Source organism: Sporisorium graminicola, chromosome SGRAM_13, assembly GCF_005498985.1.
Source record: "Sporisorium graminicola strain CBS 10092 chromosome SGRAM_13, whole genome shotgun sequence".
NCBI classification, from domain to species: domain Eukaryota; kingdom Fungi; phylum Basidiomycota; class Ustilaginomycetes; order Ustilaginales; family Ustilaginaceae; genus Sporisorium; species Sporisorium graminicola.
Genome location: NC_043723.1, coordinates 116,396 through 138,951, shown reverse-complemented (window position 1 = coordinate 138,951; position 22,556 = coordinate 116,396). Strand labels below are relative to the sequence as shown.

General features: G+C 56.1%; 4 protein-coding genes across 4 annotated transcripts; 1 reads left to right on the top strand and 3 right to left on the bottom strand.

The window, feature by feature from the left end:
- Positions 1-3,158: 3,158 nt before the first annotated feature.
- Positions 3,159-5,522, top strand: EX895_002095 (uncharacterized protein; the record flags this gene model as incomplete). The annotated part of the gene is made up of 2 exons (XM_029882694.1): positions 3,159-3,764; positions 3,876-5,522. The coding sequence occupies 2 exons, from the start codon at positions 3,159-3,161 to the stop codon at positions 5,520-5,522; spliced, it is 2,253 nt and encodes a 750-aa protein (XP_029740839.1).
- A 388-nt stretch (positions 5,523-5,910) lies between these two features.
- On the bottom strand, positions 5,911-6,438 carry EX895_002094 (uncharacterized protein; the record flags this gene model as incomplete). Its single annotated transcript, XM_029882693.1, has 1 exon — positions 5,911-6,438. One exon carries the CDS (start codon positions 6,436-6,438, stop codon positions 5,911-5,913), a length of 528 nt encoding a protein of 175 aa, XP_029740838.1.
- A 1,480-nt stretch (positions 6,439-7,918) lies between these two features.
- EX895_002093 (uncharacterized protein) lies at positions 7,919-11,122 on the bottom strand (the record flags this gene model as incomplete). The annotated part of the gene is made up of 1 exon (XM_029882692.1): positions 7,919-11,122. The coding sequence occupies one exon, from the start codon at positions 11,120-11,122 to the stop codon at positions 7,919-7,921; it is 3,204 nt and encodes a 1,067-aa protein (XP_029740837.1).
- An 8,544-nt stretch (positions 11,123-19,666) lies between these two features.
- Positions 19,667-21,283, bottom strand: EX895_002092 (uncharacterized protein; the record flags this gene model as incomplete). The annotated part of the gene is made up of 1 exon (XM_029882691.1): positions 19,667-21,283. One exon carries the CDS (start codon positions 21,281-21,283, stop codon positions 19,667-19,669), a length of 1,617 nt encoding a protein of 538 aa, XP_029740836.1.
- Between the last annotated feature and the right edge of the window lie 1,273 nt (positions 21,284-22,556).

Sequence of the window (22,556 nt, the reverse complement as noted above, 5' to 3'; positions counted from 1 at the left end):
ATCCAGCTTTATGATCTTGCATGACGTCCCCGCTGATGTAGGTAAAACGGCTGCTGCAACGAGGTCCAAGTAATTGCCTGTCTGCTTCCACGCAGTTCTCGTTGCGTTTTCATTGTCGCCTTACTATGACAGCAGTCGGCTATCCCTCAATCGTGGCGTCTATGCAGTAATTGCATTGAGCTTGGGCTTTGTCGATCGGGGACAGCAGCGAGGTACACTCCCGCAACGTCTGGGAAGGAATTGCATTCGGAAGCCTACCGCCCATTTGAAAGTTCGCGTGAAGCGTGTGGCGTTGCCGTGCAAACTTGCTCTTGGTCTAGAGCTAGACCATGTTCGCAAGGGGCTTGCATGATTGTCAAAAGATAAGAGACACGAGTTGACCGGCAAGGGTTCGATCGGACGCACGGCCAACACAGCAAACAAGGAGCAAGACGGCGGCCAACAAAAAGCAGTAGTTTTGCTCGACTCATTCGCCGAATCAAAGCCTAGGTCATCAGCTTGAGCAGGACGAGAGGAGAGGGAAATCAGCTGCTTGTGCTTTATTGCACTCTCACGCGGAGACCGATCGAGGCGGACCGGTGAAAGAATTGTCTAGAACTCATCGGGAGGTGATTGGGGAGTTCACAGCGAGAGCTGTCATTATGTCGGCGACTGCGCAGTCAAGGGCCGGAGGTGTGTAAGAAAAACTCGGAATTGATGCATGTACCCAATACGACTGTGCACGACAGTCGTATCTTGCCTGGATCTTGTTGTTGATGAGCGGAGGGAGGCGAGAGGACGAAAGATGGCGGAGTGGCAATCTGAGAATGGACGCGGACTTGGACACGTCGCTTAGGCTGAGGCAGAATAAACAAATCAGAAAATACTCGCTCGGACGATCTTCGTGGATCTGCACTGCAGCGATGCCCATTTGTCGCGTGGTAAAAAGCGCTATTTTTTCTTTCTCATTTTCGTGTCTGCACAGTTTGACAGTCCGACGTGAGTTACTGTAACATCTTCCGCATCTGTAAGGTCGCTCCCTTGTTTTCATTCGTCACGGCTGCTTCGTGCCGATATATGCCCTACTCACCCTTCACGCTCGTTGAAGCTCAGACGTTCAGCATAAACCGTAGTCCGATGATTGGCTGAATTTGGCTTGTCGGGCAAGCACGTGCCTGTAGTCCGCGGCCGTGCGAACCAAGCGTGAGGGCCTTGTGACATTGAAAGCTCTTGATCCCATCCCTCAGTGCTGGTGCGGACTCATCTGACTGGTAGCTTCCTGGTTAGCGACGCAGATCGACCTTGAGAGCCCTGCATCAACTTTCTGTGTCTGATAGGTATTCAGATGCAATGGTGCACAAATTGCTCGAATCGATACCTGCCAGTAGAGAAAGAGAGAAGGTGCAAGCCAACAATAAGCGCGACATGCGCGGCGATGAGACACCCGAAAGGGCGCATCAGCAGTATGCAGGTGTATGCAAATGTCGCTCCCGGTCCGAGATGCACCAGCTTAACTGGTTGAGGTATGCCCCAAATACATGTCCTGAAGGCAAGTCATCGTCGAACGCCCTCGGTTGTGCCGCTATCGGATCGACGCAGGAACAAGTGGCTGAACATATCCGTCGGCAAGAAGCAACCAGTCTGCCAGTCCCCAGCAACGGGCACACCAAGTGCCATTATTTTGAGATCAACGTCCTTGAAGCGATGCGATAGTTCCTGAGACTGGAAAGCAAGCCACACGCCGCACAAAATTTCGGAGCATAGCTGGCGGATCAGCAGCGGACGCATGCATTTTGAGTACTCAGTAGCACCGCGCTCGCGACATACAAGCTGCTTTACTTGCACGCCCCCACCCACGTCGATCGCTTGAGTACTTGAATTGGTACCCTCGCTATCGAGCTCATCATGTTCGAATCCAGAGCGCAATCTTTCATCGCGGTAGAACGTCATGCCCATGACCGTCGCTTGTCGAATGAAAGGCCGCTCTAAGAGGAGCGCGCCAAGTTCTGGACCTCCTCGTTGGGGTCAACGCTCGTGCTTGCCGCACTGCAAGACAGTGGGGCGGAGTCGAAACAGTCCGGATCGGTGACACGTTTGTTCTTGACAGTGTGCTTGGCTGAGAGGCCTACCGGCGAGGCTGTCTGGGTTCAATTAGGAGCGGACTCGGCGAATGGCTCTACCCATCCTCGACCGTAAGAGCAGGAGTTGGAAAATAAGGAGGAAAAGAAGCCACTGGATGATGAAAGTCGCAACGTGTGTTTAGGGCATTAAGTGCTGATTGTTGCTTCTCCGACTTTTTGATATTTTTGGCAACCTGCCAAATGAGACCCCGACTTGGCGGACAAAACAGTAGAGAGCAATCAAGCCGAACTCCGCATTGTCTGCTCTCGCTTCGACGTGTCTGTTCATGCCTCGATGCTTACCCGTTCCTTAGTTAGAGACGCAAACCATGACGAGTGAACGGAGCTGTCACAGACGTGTCCAAGCCAGCAGCATTCATTCGGCCCCAGACGTGCACCTCAGGGAGTGTGTGAGTCCGCTGCAGTGATGCAGCATCTGTCCGCCTCCGAGTCGTCGGTCGCATTACCCGGTGACAAACCATCTCTGCCAAATGGATCGCGGCGCTGAGTCCCGAAACTAACAAGCAGCGGCTGGATTGGTGTCTTCCGGGTTTCTCTCTTTCTGGGGGTTCTCGATCCTTCGGATCATAAAGCCAACCACTTTCACAGTCCGGCGCCTCGGTCAACGGTCAAACGTGTCGCCTTTCGAAAACCTGTTCACCGAAGAGAAAGTCCTTGGCTTGATGTTCGAGACTTTGTTGCCTCCGTCTCTTCCGAGGAGCTGTCTTTCTTGTACTGTAGCAGTTTGCCCTCATTTTCCTTTGGCCCTTGCCCTGGCCTTTCGTGCCGCCGTCCGGGTTGCGCTTCCGTGTTCCTGACAGCGCGCCCGAAAGCCCTTTCATGTCCCTGCTTTCGACCCTGCTTAAGCGAGGCGGTATGAAACGTGGCGCATAGCCATAGCCCGCTGATCGTCGAAACTCGTTAAAAGGATGCCATCCTGTTTGGCGTGTCTCGATCCGGAACCTTTTGACCAGCCCTTTCATCGTTCGCTACACCGCGCCATCCACACATAAGACCGCACCCCCGCACTGAAACTTGCTCCCTTCTTTCGCGATCATCATGTCCCATCTGTCCATCCTTTCGGCGCCACTTCCCGACCTTACTCGCACATGCAAAGGCGACACCGTCTTTGCATCGTCACGCGCTTCGTCCAGCAAGCACACCCTCACCGTACCCGACAGCTTCCTGCGACCATCACGCTCGCATTCTAGCAGCATTTACCCGAGCTCGAGCGGCGCAAGCAGCTTGCCAGGCTCTCCATCGTCGTTGTCGTTCCCACGACGGCCAGGGTTCCGCAGGGCTGCTACCAGCACTGCTGTGACTTCGATCAACACTGCAGAGTCGACGCGCTTCGACGGGCTGCACTACTCGCAGACACATTTTTCGCGGAGCACCTTGCTCGTGTACTCGGACTCGGAGGCTGTTGCGCGTGCAGCGACCGGTGGCGAGCAGGCGGCAGAGGAAGACATCCGTGAGCTGCTGCTTGCGTCATCGGACGAAGAGAGTTCAACCCCCCCGTCGACACCGGGCATCGACACGGCGAGGATCCCGCCCCGAGGGTCGTCCGTGTCGCTGGCGCGTGCCAAGCAGTCTATGGACTCGGACAAGTCGGTACTCTCCTTGCCTGAACGAATCACACTTCTCGCACCGCCTGCGACTACACAGGTTCACGAAAAAAGACGCACTGGGTGGGTAGGCATTCTTTTTCATTCCGAGGAGAGAACTATGTGGGGATGAACGTGTCGCTGACCCTTTCGTGATGGTTGATGCAAACAGGAAATGTCTCAGTCAAATACAGAGCTGGCTTTCCAAGCTGCCCACACGAGCATGAGCAGCCATCTCGATGACGGCGGCTCTGCCCGCAGCCTTTCTACCTCAGCCTCTTTTAAGAGGCGTTCCAGGATCTTGATGAAGATCATCCCGTTCACTCGCGAGGATCACGCGCCGCCACCCGCTGATACCGTCCAGCCCTTTGGAACATTTCCACGCGTTCGCACGAATGCGGCCCGCAACGAGCCCGTCGAGACCTTAGCTGCTCGCTTCTGCGAACTCAGTCCTAGCTCGCCCTCTCCACGCAACTCAGTGTCGAGTGTCCACTCGATATTCTCCACCGGAGGCGCGAGCCCGTCGCCTGAGATGTCGCCGCCAGACCTCCCAACTGGATGTGGGTCCGGCAGCTACGCGCGACGCTGTGCGCGCGGTGGTCCCAAGAGACCGTCTAGCAAAGACTCTGTGCGCAGCCTCTTCTCACTGTCCTCTACCCTGCAGAACGGCCCCTCCAAGTCCAACACCACCTCTGAGGCAACGGAGTGGGAACAAGTTCTGAAAGATGCCGAGAAACGTGCTGTGTGGCAGAGTAGCATCAGCCATCGTCCCCGACAGCACTCTTCTCTTAGGAGCGGCGCTCGAACCGCATCGCACCACATGAGTTGGCCGAGGAGCGGTCCGAGACCATGGGCGTCACAATCACGGCCGCAGGACACTCTGCTGCTTGAGCACATGTTTGTAGATGCGGGGGGCGGCGGGCAGGAGTATGGGCGTGAGAGCTATTCTGGGCTCCCGGTGGGTGCAGATGGCTCGTGGAGCTTGCCCGTGTCGGCAGCTGGGAGTCGGCGCCCTTCCATTGCAGCGGGTACTATGAGCTCCCAAGTACCGATCGTATCCTCCATCGAAGACTACGCTTGCCAAAGTCGATTTGGCACGCTACCTCGAGTGAAGTCAAAACGGCCCAGCACGACGGCGATGCGTGGAGGAACAACACCGTCTCAACCCGACACACCAGCAGGTGGTACTGTGCTAGGAACATCCTCTCTCGGCCGCGCAACAGCCCTGCGCAGACGGCCCGTGCCCGACGCAGCATCGTTCTGGGCCATGGGGCGACGGCGCTCGTCCGGGCTCGCCCCCGGCATCTCGACCACCAGCACGCGAATGATGCCTACCATCCCCCAGGGCCACTCTCGCGAAACCTCCCTAACCGCCGCCGACGACAACGGCCCACAGACGCCGCCGTGGCTCGGGATGGACCCCTACGCTGCCACCGGCCAGCGGTGCGACAGCTTCGCCTCGGAAGCAGGCGGCGGCGGCGGGGGCGAGCTCCTCCCCTTTCGCTTCTTTCCCCGGCGCGGGTCCCAAGACGACCTCGCGCTCCTCAGTTCCCGTCCTCGCACCGCATTATCCGGTGCATCTGCCGGCGCGAGCGAAGGCCCGCTGTTCAACCTGCATCCGTTCGCGCCCCGGCGTCCGTCGATCGGGCGGAGCGCGTCGAGCTACGATAGGCACCCGCGCAGGTTTTCGCGCCCGGACGTGCCCGAGGCCGTCACGGGCTCCGAGGAAAGCGCGGACCCCTTCGACGACGGCGACGGGTGGTGTAGGAGGAGAAGCACGCTTGCGAGTTTGGGCTTACCACAGCCGCAGCAGCAGTAGCAGCACGTGGTGGCGTAAGATACTTGGCTTCGGCATTTCACCCTCGTATCATGCTCTGCGCTCTTTCCTTCTCCCAATCTCTGTCCTTTTGCTTGTTGTCTCATGCAGTCTGTAGTTGTACCCGCACGCCTTTTATTGAAACGCTTTTTTTTTTGCTTGGTTAGCAGCTTTCTCTCTTTGTGTATATGCAGTCTGTGGTGCAGTGGTGGGTGGGACAGCTTCCGAGAACGTGCACGGCCAGAATGGTAGGGTGGCGAGTGCTAGACAACTGGCCTTTCTTCTCGCAGACTTCGCTCAATCCTTAGCACATTCTTCGCATTGCCCTTCTGAAAGTCACTTGCATTGCGCAGCGCACAGCTTTGAGGGGTATATTCGTCCGATGCTTCCACTACCCGCGACTACTCCCCGGCCTGCCGCCCAAGCTCGTCACCGCCTTGCTGTCCAATGGCAACCCGGTGTTTGGATCGATGTTGTTTTGCACCAGGATCTGCTTGTGTCGTATCAACCGCGCCTGGTCAAACGTCACGCCCTGGTTCGCCATGATCGTCTGCACATCCTGGGCTCCCGAGGGATCCAGCCCGGACCGCGGGTCATTCGCGTCCATGTTGGCAGTGATGTCGAACAGCGACGAGGAAAGGCCGTTGGACAAGTTGGCGCTCCACGAGCTGCCAGGGATGGGAAGGTAGTGCGAGGTGCGAGTGCTAAATCGGCTGAGAAGGCTCGAGAAGAAGGAGTTGGAGGGGGCAGAGGAGGAGGAATGGGGGTGCGAGAGGGGAAGTTCGGATGCGGGGCGGAGCGCGTCTGGAAGTCGGGAGGCGAGTGCCTCTGGTAGGAGCGAGACGAAAAACTGGCGGTTCCGATAGACCAGAATCAGCACCACGATGAAGAAGGACGCGGTGAGGAGGCTGTGGTACATCTTGGCGGGTGCTGTGCAGTGATGGCCACTCTCTTTACTGACGGTGATGATATCGTCGATGTCAATCTGTTCACCGATTACCACGAAGATATGTGCCGAGATCGACAGTCAATCGCCGTAGACGCAGGGGCCTTTTTCCAAGAAGCTGTCGGAACAGAGGCGGAGATGCGGAGAGGGAGGTTCGTTCGGTCCAGACCTCGATCTCTCCTACAAGCGATTCGGAACGTAACCCGGACTGCCTGAGATGCTACAGCTGAGCCCCGAAGTGCAGGGTTAGTTGCGGACGGTCGGAAGCAGATCGAAAGCGGATCGGAAGCGGCACGGAGAGGAGAGGGAGTGACCCAGAATGCAGGGAGGACTCCGACACCAGATGTAAAGCGGCCAGACAGGGGACCCGGGCTGCGCGCTGAGCTGCAATCACGGCGTCTCTTTGTAGAAATCCGAAGTGTGGAGAAAGCGATGTGCGGCCCGGTTGCGATCGCCGTTGCGGATCGGACCAAGCATGCGCATCCGATTGGTTGTGTCTGCTGAACGCCGTGCTCCTTGACTCCGACCGATGCAGAGCAGCCAGCCAGCCAGTCAGCCAGCCAAATCACGCTCGAGGAGTGGCCAAGCGGTGGTCGAGGAGGGTTGATCGTCGAGGGGCGCTGATGGTCCTGGTCGTCGTGGTAAGAGAAGAAGAATGAAAGCGAGGCCTAGACCCCCGGCTTCCAGTATGTCATGCCCGTTCGTAGACAAACTCAGCCAGCACTCAGCCCAAAGACCGGATGGCGCGTGCGTCCCTTTCCCTTCTCCACACCCAAACGAAACACCTCACAGTATCAAATCAAAGCCGAATGCGGGCGCACACAGCAGTCAAAATAGTCGCTTCCCCATCCCTTTCGCACACATAATGTATGCAGCATTTCCACAAATCGCCGTAAAAGGCTGGTTGGTGAAGTGGCCTAACACACTGGTTTTAGGGTTAGCGCGGATCAAAATAAAAAAAGCGATCCGCGCCGTCCGATTCCAAATCGCATAGTTAACAGGTCCATTGTGGAACTTAGGTAACTTTGGCGATTGCAAACGTGGAAAAGCACCAGGATTCCTGGGTTCGAATCCCAGACTAGTCATTTCGTCCTTTCTTTTTTGGAGCTTGCTGGTTGGATCCGGGGTGGGGTATGGCAGCGCTTGGTGCCTCTCCTGAGCACGCTAGGTTCATGCTGGGTTTGCTTTTTTGTGCGCCGACGCACGGGAGGCCAGCTTATGTCGCGGGAAGGTAGAAGGTGGAAGGTGTTCACAATAATGAACTTGGAAAAGTACTGTACAGATACTGTACAGTACCACAACAAAAAACGAGGTGGAAACGCGCACACGTTGGACGTCAAGGACGACAAGGACGACAAGCGTTGCCATCACACAGCCACGGTGCGAACTGCCAAGATTGGCTACAGACTGCTACGGTTGCATTCATGGATTGTCTCGTGTCGCTTTCGTCGAATCAAGAACAGCTGGGAAAGACGGCAAACGTCTCGCTCGAAGGGATGGTGGCCGACTTTTGCAGAATCTCCTCCTCCATCTCCTGTGTCCCCAATTGCAGCAGCGTATAGTCGTTGCTGATGGACCTTCGCTTTGCCGCCGCCGCCGCTGTGTGTGCAGCCCTGGTCGGGCTCGCAGCCTCCTCTTTGGTGCTGCCCAACGCACCGCCCAGCTCAGCAAACGTCGGATTGAATAGACTCATCGGCCTCGCCCTCTTTCCCTGCACCCCGCCCTTCAGCCTGTTTACACCGTTCGCAGCATCCGACAGCTTCAGCGGCGAAGTGCTCCCCGTCTTGCGCGAAACGGGCGACGACAGATTCTCCACCATATCCTGCGTCTGTCGATGCGCCAGCTCCATCAGCTTGTCGTTCGCCCGCCGCAGCCTTTCGCCCTCCAACTGAAGCTCTTGGATGAACAGATCCTTCTCCTCAACTTTGCGCCGCATCTCGTCCAGCTTGGCCGCAAACTCGCGCTCGACGTCTTCGCGGATCTTGGGCGGCGCATCGGTGGCCTGCGCTTCGCACACCGCTTCCAGCTCGCGCACCTGCTGCTGCAGCGTCGAGATGAGCTGCACCTGTGCGGCCGGCGTGGCGGGAAGCGAAGGGCGGGAGGCGAGTTTGCGCGTCAGCGTCTCGATCTTGCGGTTCGCGAGGAAGAGTTTCTCGGCAAGCAGATGGGGAGGGTCGTCGAAGCCAAAGTTGTGCGAGCGCTTGATGGGCGACACGGGGCGCGCAAAGCTGGCTGCGGCAGTGTTGATGGTGGAGGATTGGGAGGCTGATCGGGAGGTGGATGGCGTCGAAGTGGAGGTGAATCCGGTGGTGCTCGTACTGCTGTGGGACGGTGTTCGTGACGCTTGCAGCTGGTCTTCTTCGTTCTCGGAGCCTTGCATCGCATCAACCTCGTTCGTACGCCCACCGCGAACCACCAACGACCCAATCACATCCAACCTCTCTTGCAACTCGCGGATCCTCTCATCTTCCACCTCGACCACTTCGACCTGCTCCTGGCTGTGCCGTGCCCCATTCCGCTGCAGCTCGTCCACCATCTTGCGCAACGCATCCGCCTCGGTCTGATATCGCAAGATAAGTGCCTGAGCCTCGGCACCGATCCCACCCGCCAGCGAGCTGTCCACTTCGTTCCTCCTCGCATTCAGCCCCACTTTCTTGATCCGCTTAGCAAAATTGAGCGTTGACAGCGACTCGTCCACCGCCGACGGATTCGGGTTGATCGTGCACACCACCGCCACGCGCGCGTTGCCAGACAGCGAGTTCTGCAGGATTCGCGTGAGCTTCGAGTCGCGGTACGGAATGTGCGCCCCGGCAGTATTGGCGGTGGTAGGAGACGACTTCTCGGACAGCGCATAGATGACCTTGCCCAGAGTCAGGAGCGACTTGTTGATGTGCGCACCCTCGGCACGTCGATCCGATCCCTGAGACACGTACTTTTCGCTGCCGGCGAGATCGATTAGGCACAGCTCCGAGACAGTCACTTTCTTGCCCAGCCTCGTCTCGGCTGTGCCCGCGGAATGGTCTTGCTCACTGCGCTCCCAGGACTCAATGGTGATCTTGAAACAGGTATGCGATCGACTGCTTCGCTCGTTCCAGTCCGTCGCTCCCACGTGCCGGTTGGTCTGTCCTCGGGCCAGCAACTCCCGAACCTGTTCAGGACTCGTCACAATCTCTTCCCGCAGCGGTTGAACGGTGGTCCCTTTGCCACCTCTTCGACGCTTGTCATCTCGCACCTGCGGCACGTTGCTGGGCTCGAGAAGATCCTTGACCACCTCGTTCCAGATTTCGAGGTAGCTGGCGCGTAAAAGATACTCGCGGCGTGCAGAGCTCTGCTTGATACCCCGGAAGATGTCGCGAACTGCGCGAGGGATGATACCCGCCTCTTGTCCCTTTTCGTCGCCGGACAGCGTGAACGTTTTACCGGACGCGGTTTGACCGTAGGCAAAGACGACGGCATCGTAGCCATCAAGTGCAGCGCGTACGAGCGGACGAGCAACAGCAATATAGACAGGTCTGTTGGCCGAGCCCGTTTGGATGCCGTCGAATGTAAACGGTCCGAGATTGGCACTTTGCGTACGCCCGCTGGCGATAGCAGCTTCCAACGCGACAGTCCCAGAATACGGATTGGCCACCCATGCGCACTCCTCGCCTCGCTTGGGAGGTCGCAGTCGGACATGCACCTGCACCGTTTCGTGCCCATTTGCTTCCGCTCGAACCTGCGCTCCGTCCGCATCAGCATCATAGACAAACGAGCTGTCACCATGGACCTCCGCCTCATCTTTGCTGCTTTCCGCGTGATGCTGCCAGGTGGACGACGAATGTGCATACGCCTCCATGGCCTTTTCGACGTGCTTGCTCGACTGTTGTAAAGGATGAGCTGATCGCATGCCTGCTCCGAGGGACGCAGCCTGGTTGGCGGTGCCTCTCAACGCCGAAGTGGAAGCATGCTTTTTGGGCGATCGAATGCGAGCTGCTACGTCAGCTGAGAGGGCTGCCTTAATCTTGGGGGTTGCAGGTGGTGCTGCGGGAGTGGGGGCAGGAGCTGCTACTGCGCGAGCTGCCATGGCGGTAGGGGTATGTGACCGAGGTCTTGTCTGCAGCTGCGGTTCTCTAGCTTGAGGCGCTGGTGTGATGAACGCAGATCGAGTCTTGAGCACTGGTGTTGTCACAGCGGAAGAAGGCGCACTGTATGTGGTAGTATCGACAGAGAGCAAGCCGAGGTTTCGATCGGTGGAACGGGCCGCGCGAGGTGCGGTGCGTTGGGCCGCTTCGATGGGTGAAAGATGACGTCCAGTCCTAGTTTTTGAGAGTTGCGCTGCTGCAAGTGGCGAGGAGCGCAGAGGTGTGTCCAGTGCCGAAGCTGGACGAGTATTGACGACAAAGTCCTTTTCGTCAAGGACAGGCGAGACGATATTCGGCAAAGAGTCGGCGCTGGCACTCGCTTCGGCAACAAGGTAGGCGTACGGCGCAGGCTTGGTGGGTTTACGTTTGGGCACGAATGGCTCGCGCGCAATCGAGGCGGTTGAAGAACGACGATCGTCGTCGGTACCCGTGGCAGTTGGTGAAGCTGAATCTAATGAAGTGCTGGTGCTGACAGCAGTGGACGGAGGCGCGGTTTTTGCGGTTGCTGCTGTAGACCGCGTGACGGCAGGTGACATTGGGGCCGAGTCAAGTGCCTATGAATCAGGCGTTCTGCATATGCACGTTCACAGTTCTGCTGCAGTGTTGAGGCGGAGAAAGAAAAGCGGTGGGCTGCTGTATGCAGGAGGATGAAGGCCAAGGTTGAGTGGGTGTTTAGGTGTCCGAATGCCGACAGCGTTGGAAGAGTCTATGTGAACAAAACCGAGGTGTATGTAGTTCCGGGATCCAAAATGAGGCGGGTATGGGTATACAGCGCGTGTGACCTTGGCGCGGTCGTCGATGTTGCCGTGATGGTGGTAGTAGTGGAGGTCGAAGCCTGTGCAGGTCGACAAAGATTTTGGCACGACGATTTGTCCTTTGCACAGTGGCAAAGTGGCACAAAGACCAACACTTTCCCAAAGAGCCAAACACGCGTGTTGCAGTTGTCCACAGCACGTGATGAAGGAAAGATTTTCGCTTGGATTTCAACAATCTAACACATCTCGAATTTTTACAGTTCGTGGCCCTTTGCAGCCTTAGTTTCGACTTCTGGCCATGTCGTTAGGGATCAGCAGGTGGTGTGATGCGGCGTTGAAGCAAAGGCCTTCCATCAGCAACCATGTTTCTTTCCCCATCCATCACAATGATGAAATCAAAGGCAAGTAAAAGCCTTTCGGATGATGCCACTGAGATGACGGCTTCTTCCTTAAACGTCTATGCCCGTCGGAAAGCGCGCAAGACGTGCGCAAGCAACTAATGTAGAGACCATGTGTACTGTGACCAGCCTGGCGGCTACAAGAGGGTCGTTGAGAAGAGGTCGAGCGAATTAGGAATGAAGCTGTTCAGACGTTGCTTGACCCAGCAAAAACGAGATGCACCGAGGGTGGGACATTCTCACCCTGTGGCGAACATTGAACGAGCAGGGAAGGCTATCACGAAGATACATCAAGCGACTTGCTGTATGCACTTCACAAGATCAGTTGCTTCATTTCAACAAACACTTCGTCTAGATCAGGATACCGCAGCGGCTCCTGAGCGACCGTTAAAAAAGAAAGAATAGACGTGGATTGAGTGGGATGCTACCTTCCCCTACGGCTACAATAGCGACAAGTTGACAGACAATGGCCATACAATCCGACAAGCTTAAAGTATCAGTTCTAGCAAGAAACTGATCAGGGCCGATTGTTGATGATACTGGGCCAGGCAGCTCTAATTATGCCGTCCATCTGCAACATAGTCGAAGCTCCCACCGGTAGGAACATCCCGCCAAGCAAAGCCAGCCTAGGTGAGAAACCTTGCTTTCCATCAAGGAGCGCCTCGTGGAAGAGCCAAAAGTCATTTTCGCCGCTCAAGTACGGTACATCTGTGTAGCGATCTGGGCGGTCTACCGGTGTCATCAAAACGTATCGCAGGTCCTGACCTGGGCCCGCAGGCAGCGTCAGCGTATACGCCTTTCTCCAGCTGAATTGCCGCTCTGCGCGATCCGTCATGGTCGCCATGGCCGCAGCAGTGATTCTTTCTCTAACGTTTTTCGACATCTGTAACTCCCATCTCCACTCGTGAGGCCGGACAGGCGGCCACACAAATTCGCCCTGCAAAGCACTGTCGCTATCAAACCTATTCACAGGTTGCAACTGCCATCCGCGATGCGTAAGGGGCATTGAGCCGAACCTGGATACGGTCGAGTACTGCCGGATCCGGACGAGAGATGGTTCGGCTTGTATGAAGCTGGATGCCTTCAGGGATGTCTTCGGAGTTGACGGGGATCAATTGATCTTGTTGGAAAACGTAAGACGCCTTGAAGAACGGGATGTCGAGAGGATACGGTTTTGTGTCGAATTTCACTCGGCCGACGTGATGAGTGCTGTGCAGACCCGCATCTTTGTCATCTATCTGTTGTCCCTTGGTCTGCAGCAGTTTTGAGTTGTTAAGGAAGCATCAACTTTGACAGAAGGAAGGCTTGCTAGCCGGGATAGAGCGTAGAGTACACTGATCTTGCACTGAGCAGATTCGTCAGCTGAATGAAGTTGTCTGATGATCGAGGCCCCGACACGTCACTCGGAACCCACCCATGACACGACCAACTGTGTATCGCCCACTAAGACCAGAGGCTGATGTTAATGCAGAGAGCAACTCTGAGTTCACAAGAGCATTGGTGGCACAGTCAAGGCTTGACGAAGACAGCACTCAGCTTGGGACACATCTAAGCCTTCTAACCACATCCAACTAAGGTAGCAGAAGTGTAGGAGACCCTTCTCTGTACGGTAACACCATCGAGCAGAATTCTGCAGTACAGTACCGGGATATACTGTGGAGTCAGCCGTGCCTTGTCCAATTCAAAGCACCACTCTCTTGCTTCACTTGCGAACATGCTTGGATTGAAAAGTTTGGCCGGATTGCGGTGATTCATGTTGGGCACAAGGCTTGCTTGCTATTTTCCACGTCGCACCTAGAGCTCACAGCACAGGTGTAAGACATAAAGTCAACATTGAGTAGAGCGATGCAGTGAGAAGGCAGAAAGCAAGAGAAAGAACCGCCCCTGCTCGAGGCAATGCATCTTTTAGTGAATCAGACTGTGATCAAAATCGACCATAACACCATACCTCTTTAGCTCTTCGGCAGCCTCCTTTGGCATGAACGTGGCGCCAACTAGGCTCACGTTGTGCTTCGCATTGGCCTTTGGGTGGGTCTGGTACAGTAGCCACAATTTGCTGGTGGTCTGATCAGGCTGTAAATTCGTGTACGGGTACGCACTAACCACAGCGACCAGGATTTGCTTCGCACCTTCACCTCTGGGCAGGTTCAGAATGAAGAAGCTTTTCCTGTCGGACCTTCCTCGCAGGCGTTCGTACATTGCCTCTGTGAATCTCCGAGCTAGTAGCTCCTTCGGCATTTCGAGGCCTCTGCTTGTTCGTTCCAGCGGTGGTAGCAGAAACATGCCTTCTTGGAAACCAGGTACTTGTTGAGAAACCTCCTCCAGCTCTACCTCCCGCGCGCGGAGCGCAGTCTTGATGACTCGGGATATCTCGCCAAGCAACACGGGCTCTGGACGGTAAAGAAGAGGATTGACTTTGATCGAATAAAGTGGCTTTCTTCCGCGGTTCCCGTCTTCGAATACAGGTTCAGAGGCGTAGAGGTGCGCCAGGGAGCTTGCTCCAAGCGGGTACTCGATGGTTCGGAACTGATGTGGGTCGAGCGGGAATGGGCCCCACAATTTACCATCGGCATCGAGATACTCGGGAAGGGGTCGTTGTGTGATGTAAGCTGAGGGACCAGGCTCCTTCAGTGAAGCTCCCCCGGAATCGGAGGCACCTTGCTGAGCATCAACATAGCGATTGTGCCAGTGTTCGTGCTCTGGTCCGTATCGAATGTGAACAGGTCGTGGGTTATGGTGAGTTGCTTCCCAGGCAGGAAAGCGCTGTCTCCACCACAGGTCCAGGTCCGCGTCCGGATTATCATTATCAAACATCGCCGTCGACTGGCTGACGACTATCGCTAAGATGAGAACAGCATACTTCACCATGTAGCAGAACACATTCACGACGTTCGAGAGGAGCATCGAGGGAAGAATGATGAAGGAGAATAAACGGTCGACAAATGGAAGCAACGGTTTCGAAGCTCCGAGCGGCTTGTTTATAATTATACGCAACAGCCACAACACGCTGCTCAATTAGGTTTTTGCAGCGCGGAAGTTTGCGTTGGGTGAATCGTCCTCATTCTTGACTATGAGCAAGCGCGAAGACGGCTGTTGCCACCTTTGGCCCACAATGGCTGTGCCCCTATCGATGGGGGCAACAAGGCAAATGCCACCGAGTGGGGCTCAACACTGGACTCCTTGCACTGCTCTGTTCCGAGTATTCACAAAGCAACTGGTGGGTACAAGTGGGACTGAGAATAAAGACAAAGTGAACACAGTCACGCACCCGTCAGATGACATCTGCTCGCTCCTACACGAATTCCGTCGATGCGAGCTGCAGTTCAATACAAGGCAACTTCTTCAGGTGAAGTTCTATGGGTATATTGACAAACGAACGTAGAACACTGTATGCTCTAGCGAAAGGCGAGCTCCCCCTACCCTCGACATTGGCGACGCTTCAGCAGCAACACCGCCAAAACCAAGACCAAGCCTACGATCACACCCAAAATCCCGGTCGCAAACAGCACCGCCGAGAAAGGCGTGTCTCGCAATACCTCTTGCAAAGGATCCCCACCGCCGCTGCGTGCGGGGTGAAAGTGGATACCTGGAGCAGCTGCTCCTCTATCCGGCGACCGAACGAATTTCACGATCTTGAACGCAGACATGGAGCTGCAGTACGCCATTGCGAACACTAAGGTCACTGCTTCCCACAGGAAAAGGTCCCTGCGTACGGAAGGTATCAGGCGTGTCTGCAGGACAAGCATGTCGAGGACCAGGAACAGTGCTGCTGCGACGAGAGGCAGAGTGGGGCTGATAACGTTCCACAGAAAGGACGCTTCGAAGGTGAAAAAGAGCGCTTGGTAGATGACGATGAATGCGCTCAGGGTGTTTGTGAGCACTGGACTGTGGAGTCTGCCGAGTCGGTGAAGCCTTGCTGGTGCATTTCGTGAAGCGTCACCCCTGGCGATGTCACGCTTTGGCGGTGGAGCTGCATCAGTATCTTCCCTCTTCAGAGGAAGTCGAGCCCGGGAACCGAGCTCAGACTTCGTTCGAAGTGCGGTAGGGTGTTCGACCACTGGTTCGAGACCGATGGCCCGTCCATGATCTGCCACAGATCGACATCGCTGTTGTGCTTCGAAATCGAAACTCTGGTGGCGTCGGCGCATAGAAGAGCTTCGTGGTCCAATCGAAATGTTGTTCAGCGTCGAACTTCGCCGATGTGCGTAGGCACCGTTGCCATGGCTTTGAAGTGCAGTGTCCCTCCGTTGTAGACTGTCGATCGATCCGTGCTCAAGCTCGAACAGCAATCGATCGACACCACCGGGCGGGCTCGCAATCGTGTATTTTCCCGAGCTGCTTCTGCTTCTGCTGTGCTCGTATTCGTTCAATCCACCCTGGCTGTCAACAGGACGAGAATGCATGCGCGTGTCTGGGAGGCGCCCGTCCGACACTTCCGTGCTTGTCCTTGCACGTGATAACCCAGGGTTTGCCATCGGTGCAAATTGATCCAAGCCGTGTTCGCTTTCAGCCCCAATTCTACCCCAGAGAAAGTCGCACCCAGCTTTAAGCTGTGGCGTCTGTAGCGTAGATGGTCTTGAAGTGGACTCCGTTCGCCTTAACGCTTTCGACATGTCAGTGTCCCTCGACGACCCTTGACCAGTGCGGCTCATCGTTCGAGCCAAGCTGAGCGGTCGAAAAATTTCCTCGGACTGTCTCGTGCCGACTGAGTCCGTGGTTGCAACTTGCCACGGCACCAGCTCGACTGTCTCGCTCGACGGTGTTCCTGCCGAGGCGCCTGAGGCGGAAGATCGTGGTGGCGAGAGCGAATCAGCCCGCAGGTTCCGGTCTGTCTCTGCTTCGTTGGATGAGGTGCTCTTTTGCGGTGTTGCCGGAGCGGTAGAGTCAGCCGGAGATGGCTGGTAAGAAGAACTTTTTGTGGTGGGCGAATGCGCGAGTCCATAGCGAGAAGGGCTGTGCACTTCCTCTATTGACGTTGCAGATGGATTGGACGGGCGACAGACGCGAATCTCTGCAGGGAAAGGCTTACTGTGAGATTGATTGGTGCGCGTGTCGCTATGACGAAGCGCAGAATCAGCCCTTGTCGACGGCAGGCTGCAAGTTTCCGAGCCTCCGTCATGGTCGCTTCGGCCAAGCTTAGTTTCGTCACCGTTGCTTATTGTCGATGTGGGCAATGCCGAGGCCCCCGGCAGCACAGAGGTACTCTTCTCTGAAACGCCCTTGGTTAGCGTCAGTGAAGCTCTGTATGATGACGAAGGCGAACCAGCAGAATCCAGTCTGAAAGCGCTGACCATTTCAGGGTGAGATGTCTTGTCAGGTTGTGCCAGCTCCAGCTGAAACAGTGGAAGGGAACTGGACCGCGAGAGACGGCGAGAATCTTGCAAATATTCCGAATATGGCTCAGCATTCCGCGAGGCACCCGCGAGTAGCAACTGTTTGGGCGTGAACCCAACGAGGCCGCCATCGACGCTCGTATCGGCGTGTCTCGAAGAGCATCGCGACGATCTGCCTGCCCTTGCTTCTGAATCAACCGCAGGTGTCGGACTGCTTCGGGGGCTAGAACCTGCAGGGTCTATCCTCGTCGATGTCCTGGAGAAAAGGTATCTGTCAAACACGAAAGCACTCGAGTCACCGAGCGAAGCGTCTGGGCCCATGGCAGCCCCTTCCATGATGGGCTCGAGAAGGCCAGATCCAGTTCGTACCGTGGCAGCAGTATGCGGTCTAGACTCTACATCGCCATCCTGAGCAGACTCGTGTGGCAAGGCGCTCCATAGGTGCAACGGTGCAAGAGGGCTTCGGACAGTCCAGTCTCGAGTGACGCTTCCGGACCCAGGTCTCGATCGAGGCAGGGGGCTCTCCGGCCAGCTCGAAGTGTTTTCCGGAACGCTGTTGATGTAAGTGGAGATGACGCTCCAGTCAGCCAATGCTAGCCCAGAAGGTGAGAGGGGCAGCAGGGGGCTCGATACTGCCGTTGAGCGTCTTGAAGCAGTGACTGGGGAGAGAGGATCCCGCAGATGAGCATCTGAATTCTGAGGTGGGCTCAGCATTGGGCTGCGAGGTGACTGGACTGAACGGCGACGTCCTGCCGAAACTGCAGAGGGAGACCCATGCAAGTAAAGTGGACGTTCTCTTGATACTCGGACTTGGCTTGTGGTTGTAATGGTGCGGTTGCTACCATGCTGCTGGCCATCATCTAGGCTCCATCTGCGTGCCAATCCAGGCGAAGAGTCGCTTCGAGTTTGGCTTAGCGAATGATGCGGTGTTGTCGGCCAAGAGCTGACCTTTGAACGACTGTTCGCTTCCGCTTGGCCAGCTTGACGAAGAGGGTCGCTGCCATTGGCACCAAATGCACTGACGGCGCTGCGAGACGAAGAGCGCGTAAGAGCAAAACCGTAGCTGTGCTCAGAGGTAGTTGCCGGCGTGCGTAGGCCTTCCGAGCACGCAGCCGACCAGGAAGGCGACCTCCGGTACGTGACGGAGGATGGACGAGAAATGCTTGGCAATCGCTCCGAATCCGCTGGCAGCCTCGGAGCTGACGACTGGAGGAGGGAATGAGATTCGCTGAGATCTGAAGACTCGTCGATAGAGGTAAAGTGCCTTGTGCGTAGTCAGTGGCAGTGCTTGAGCTCGAAGTAGAGAGGATAAGCGTTTTAACGTGTTCGAGCAGAACGCCCTGACTTCGTCAAGCTGTCAGGGCTACGAAGCTGATGAGGGGGCCAGAACTCGACTTCATACTGTTTGTTGCCATAGAGCTTTTTCACCAAGCCGTGGTAACTTGAAGAAGGAAGGTCACGGTAGTGAAGGCAGGTGGCGGTTGCGCCGTGTCAAATGAAACCTGGGCGCTAAATTGGGGCCGCCGGCTTTTGTTTGTCTGAAGGAGCCTACTGTACGTAAGCCGCTGAGATCGAGACCTTCATAAGATGAGCAATGGCGTGCAGGCAACGAATCTAGCTGAAGCGGTATGAAGCGACGTGGGCGAATTCTGTGGGACTTTCTTGCGGGATCGAGAAACTTTTGCGGTAGACTGCAAGAGATGCTCTCGAGGTTCTTCTTGTTTCAGGAACGGCGGAGCTCTCGCAGCACCCAAAGCTGCCTCCGTTGCTGCCTAGACGAGGTCGACATCGAATTCCGCGGGGTGCGGCTGGAGCGGCCGGTGCACTGTCGCTCTCTTACAGATGGGCGGTATGCATCTAGTCTTTTGCTGATTGCGAACAAGGCTAAGGCTGCAGCTCAGTAGCGTGATGTGACTGCAAGGCCCTACCTGCGAGGTGAAGTGGACAGAGGGCTGGGCAGTGGCAGGATCAGCGCATTAGGTCATCAAGACGGTAGTGTGATCTTAACGTGGGTCGGTTTGCAAACGCCAAGCGTCCCCGACTGCATGGACTGTTACGGGCCGTTCGGATTTGCTAGCGTGCTCGATGAGTTCAACCATCGACTCGAAAACAGAGCATGCAGAGTGAGCCAGAAAACGTTCGCAACGCTCATCTCTGCGTCGTTAGGCTGCAGAAGCGTGCAGATTCGGACTTGGACCGAAGCTGCTTCAGAGTTTGAGATTCGGCAGTGATGGACGTGAAGGAGTCCCGTTTTCTTTCCTTTTTCGCCTTTCTTTCTTCTTTTCGTCGGCTTTTCGGATGCACTTTCAATAGCTCTCTCTCGCCCTCGCTCTCTGTCTCCTCTGATGCTATCCATACCCTGTCGTCTGGACCAATGCTGACGATTGCGCATATTACACAAGCTCGAGGGAGATTCTCCACAGCGTCGTCATGAAATCTATCATTTCCTCTAAAGCCCAGCGGTGGTAAGCAGAGAACCAACAACATCCTTCTCCTAACAGCACCATAATAGTATGACCAGATAAAATTAAAGTCGCATCCCACGAGACTGATCAAGAATATATGTACAGAAACAACAGAACTTCCGCCTTCGCTTACGAAGCCTGCTTCATTTCGTTGCCGCTTGCAGGAGCCGGGGTGTGTTCGGCGTGCGGATCGCCGCGAGACGCCACATGCTCGTTAGGAGGGAGGACGTTGGACGCGTTGTCCTGGCTGCTGCTCGCATGGGTGTCTGAGCGATACGAGTCAGTCTGGTGGGCGTTTGGCATCTTCTCGTTGATGTCCAAAGTGTGGCCGTGGCTGGGTTTGTAGTTACCCTCCAGGTCACGATTGATAAAGGCATAGTCGTAGGCCCACTCGCCGCACTGGTCCTCGTCCATACCCACCACCTCGCCCATCTCACTCGAGCGGAACGGTCCGATAAACGGCGTGTGGTCGACAACGAACATGATGGCGAACGTGACACCGGCACACCACGAGGTGACAGCAACGCAGTAGGCCAGCTGGTAAGCCAGCTGGATCCAGTTGCCGTCGAGCCAGCCTCCCGAGATGACCGTGTTGCCGTCGTTGTACGCCACCGAAGCCTGGGCGAAGATACCGGTAAGCAAGGTGCCGACGTAGCCGGCGAGAGCGTGGACCGAGAAAATGTCCATCACATCGTCGACGCGCATGGGGCCCTTAAGGACGGTAGCAAAGTTGGAAACGGCCGCAGACACGACACCGACGAGCAAGGCTGCAGGCATACCGATGAATCCGGCAGCGGGCGTGATGGCGACCAGACCCGCAATGCTTCCGGTGCAGAAACCGACAACGGACCACTTGCGCTCGAGTCGCCAGTCGAGGAACATCCAGGTCAGCCCAGCACTCGAAGCGGCCAAGTTGGTGGTGCTGATGGCCATCGCAGCTCGCAGGTTGGCAGCAAATGTCGAACCGCCGTTGAATCCAAGCCAGCCGAACCACAGGAAGACGGTGCCAAGGAAGATGTACGAAACGTTGTGCGGCTTGAACAGCAGGCGCTCGGTGCCATAGCCCGTACGCGGTCCGAGGTAGTACGAGATGACGAGACCGGTGATACCCGAGTTGATTTCGACGGGTCCACCACCGGCGTAGTCAAGCACACCCCACTTGAAGGCCCAACCGGTGGGATTCCAGATCCAACATGCGATCACATCGTAAACCAGCGTGGTCCAGATGAAGGTGAACACGAGGAAGGGCCAGACGCGACCACGCTCACATGCAGCACCGATGGCGATGGCAGGTACCAGGTTGGCAAACATGCACTGGTAGATAGCGTAGACGATCTCGGGCAGTTTGTTGTACGACTGCGACACGGGGTTTTCGAGGACGCCCATGTAGCCAAAGTTGCGCAGGTTGCCCAGGAACGCACCCGAGGTCTGTGAGAAAGCGAGAGAGTAGCCCCAAAAGAACCACTGGAACGACACAACGGCGAGAGCAGCCAGGGTGAGGAGTAGCAGGTGCAGGGCGTTCTTTCTGCGCGCCAGACCAGAGTAGAGGTAGCCGAGACCGGGAATCATGAGCCATACGAGGGCGGTACATGTGAGCACCCACGAGATATCACCGGGCGAGTACGAGGCAATGCTCTCGTTGTTGGGACCGTAGGTGACGATGATGTCAGTACCGTTGGCGATTCTGCTGGCGCTGACGGCCGAGCCGTCCGGCGACTCGAGCACTCCGTATGTGACGTTGACCATCGTGTGGATACTTCTGCGCACGGCGAAGAGGAAGGTCTCAACCAGAAGAGTGCGTGACGAGCTTCCAAGGACGAAAGCAGGAATAGGTCGAAGAGGAAGGAGGAACGCAGGCGGTCTGGCTGCTTTTTCCACCGACGACGACGACGAAAAGGACGGCTTCCAAAGGGCGGAAGGGAAGCGGAAAGGCGGATGAATGGACGACGGAGGGAGGGAAAGAAAGTGGGGAGGTGTGAGGAAGGAGACTAAGAAGGGCAGCTTCTATAAAGGATGATGAGAGCGGCGGGCGTCGACGTTTTTGTCTCCCGTCAAACGCCGATTCACGTTCGCTCGCAACTTTGGCCAAGCTGTGACTTACATGCACGAACAATTGACTGACTCGAATCGACTCGAATCGACCTCACGCTAGCGGGATGAACACCGGAGAATGGTCGACGGCAGATTAGCAACCAACGAGCGAATGAGAAGGCGGATAGATTAAACAGATGAGCTTGGCCATGCAGACAAGGAACTTTTTTCTTTCCTTGTTTCTGACGATGTTTCTTGGGTTCGAGATGGGCGAGTCTTGTTCTATTTTCCCCGTTTGGCGGCGAAGGTGGGACAGGACCGAGAACACGCAGGCGGCAAGCGTTGAGAGGCGATTCGACGCAGAGAGAGCAGGACACAACGACGAGAGCAATGTCGACGCAAAGTGAAAAGTCGCACACGAATGCATCGTCGAGCGACCACCGACATCATCATCTCATCCTAAGTTTAGCTCAAAAAGCCAGACCAACTAAAAACCCCCCGTCGTCATTTGCCTTTCTTTCTTGTTCGCTCGATTGTCCACGCGTCTGTCTGTTCTGCATCATTTTCGCCTCAAGCGAGGCTCAAAGGCATGAGCAGGTCGAGCCCAATTTGAAAATTGACCTTCGAGAGATCTCATTTATCTTTTTACCCACAGAGGCCTTGGCCTAGCCTATACTGGAAACTGGGCAAAGCCATCAAAGCCACCTTTCACACGGCTCGCAAGCGGCATGAATCGATCTCCCAAGCCAAGACCGTCGGAGCAGAGGAGCATGGGCGGGAGCGAGCGCGAGAGGGAGACGAGAGGGAAACAAAGCCGTGTTTGGCCGCTGTTGAACCTATCAAGAAATCGTTGCCAAGCCTTTTTGTCGGTGTTTTGCATGATTTTTCCCTCCCTTTGAAGTCTGACCGGATCGCGGGAAGATAGGCTTGTGAAATTCGATGGCCACTCTCTCTGATCTTGGCAGGGAAAGCATATTGTCCTCTGCTA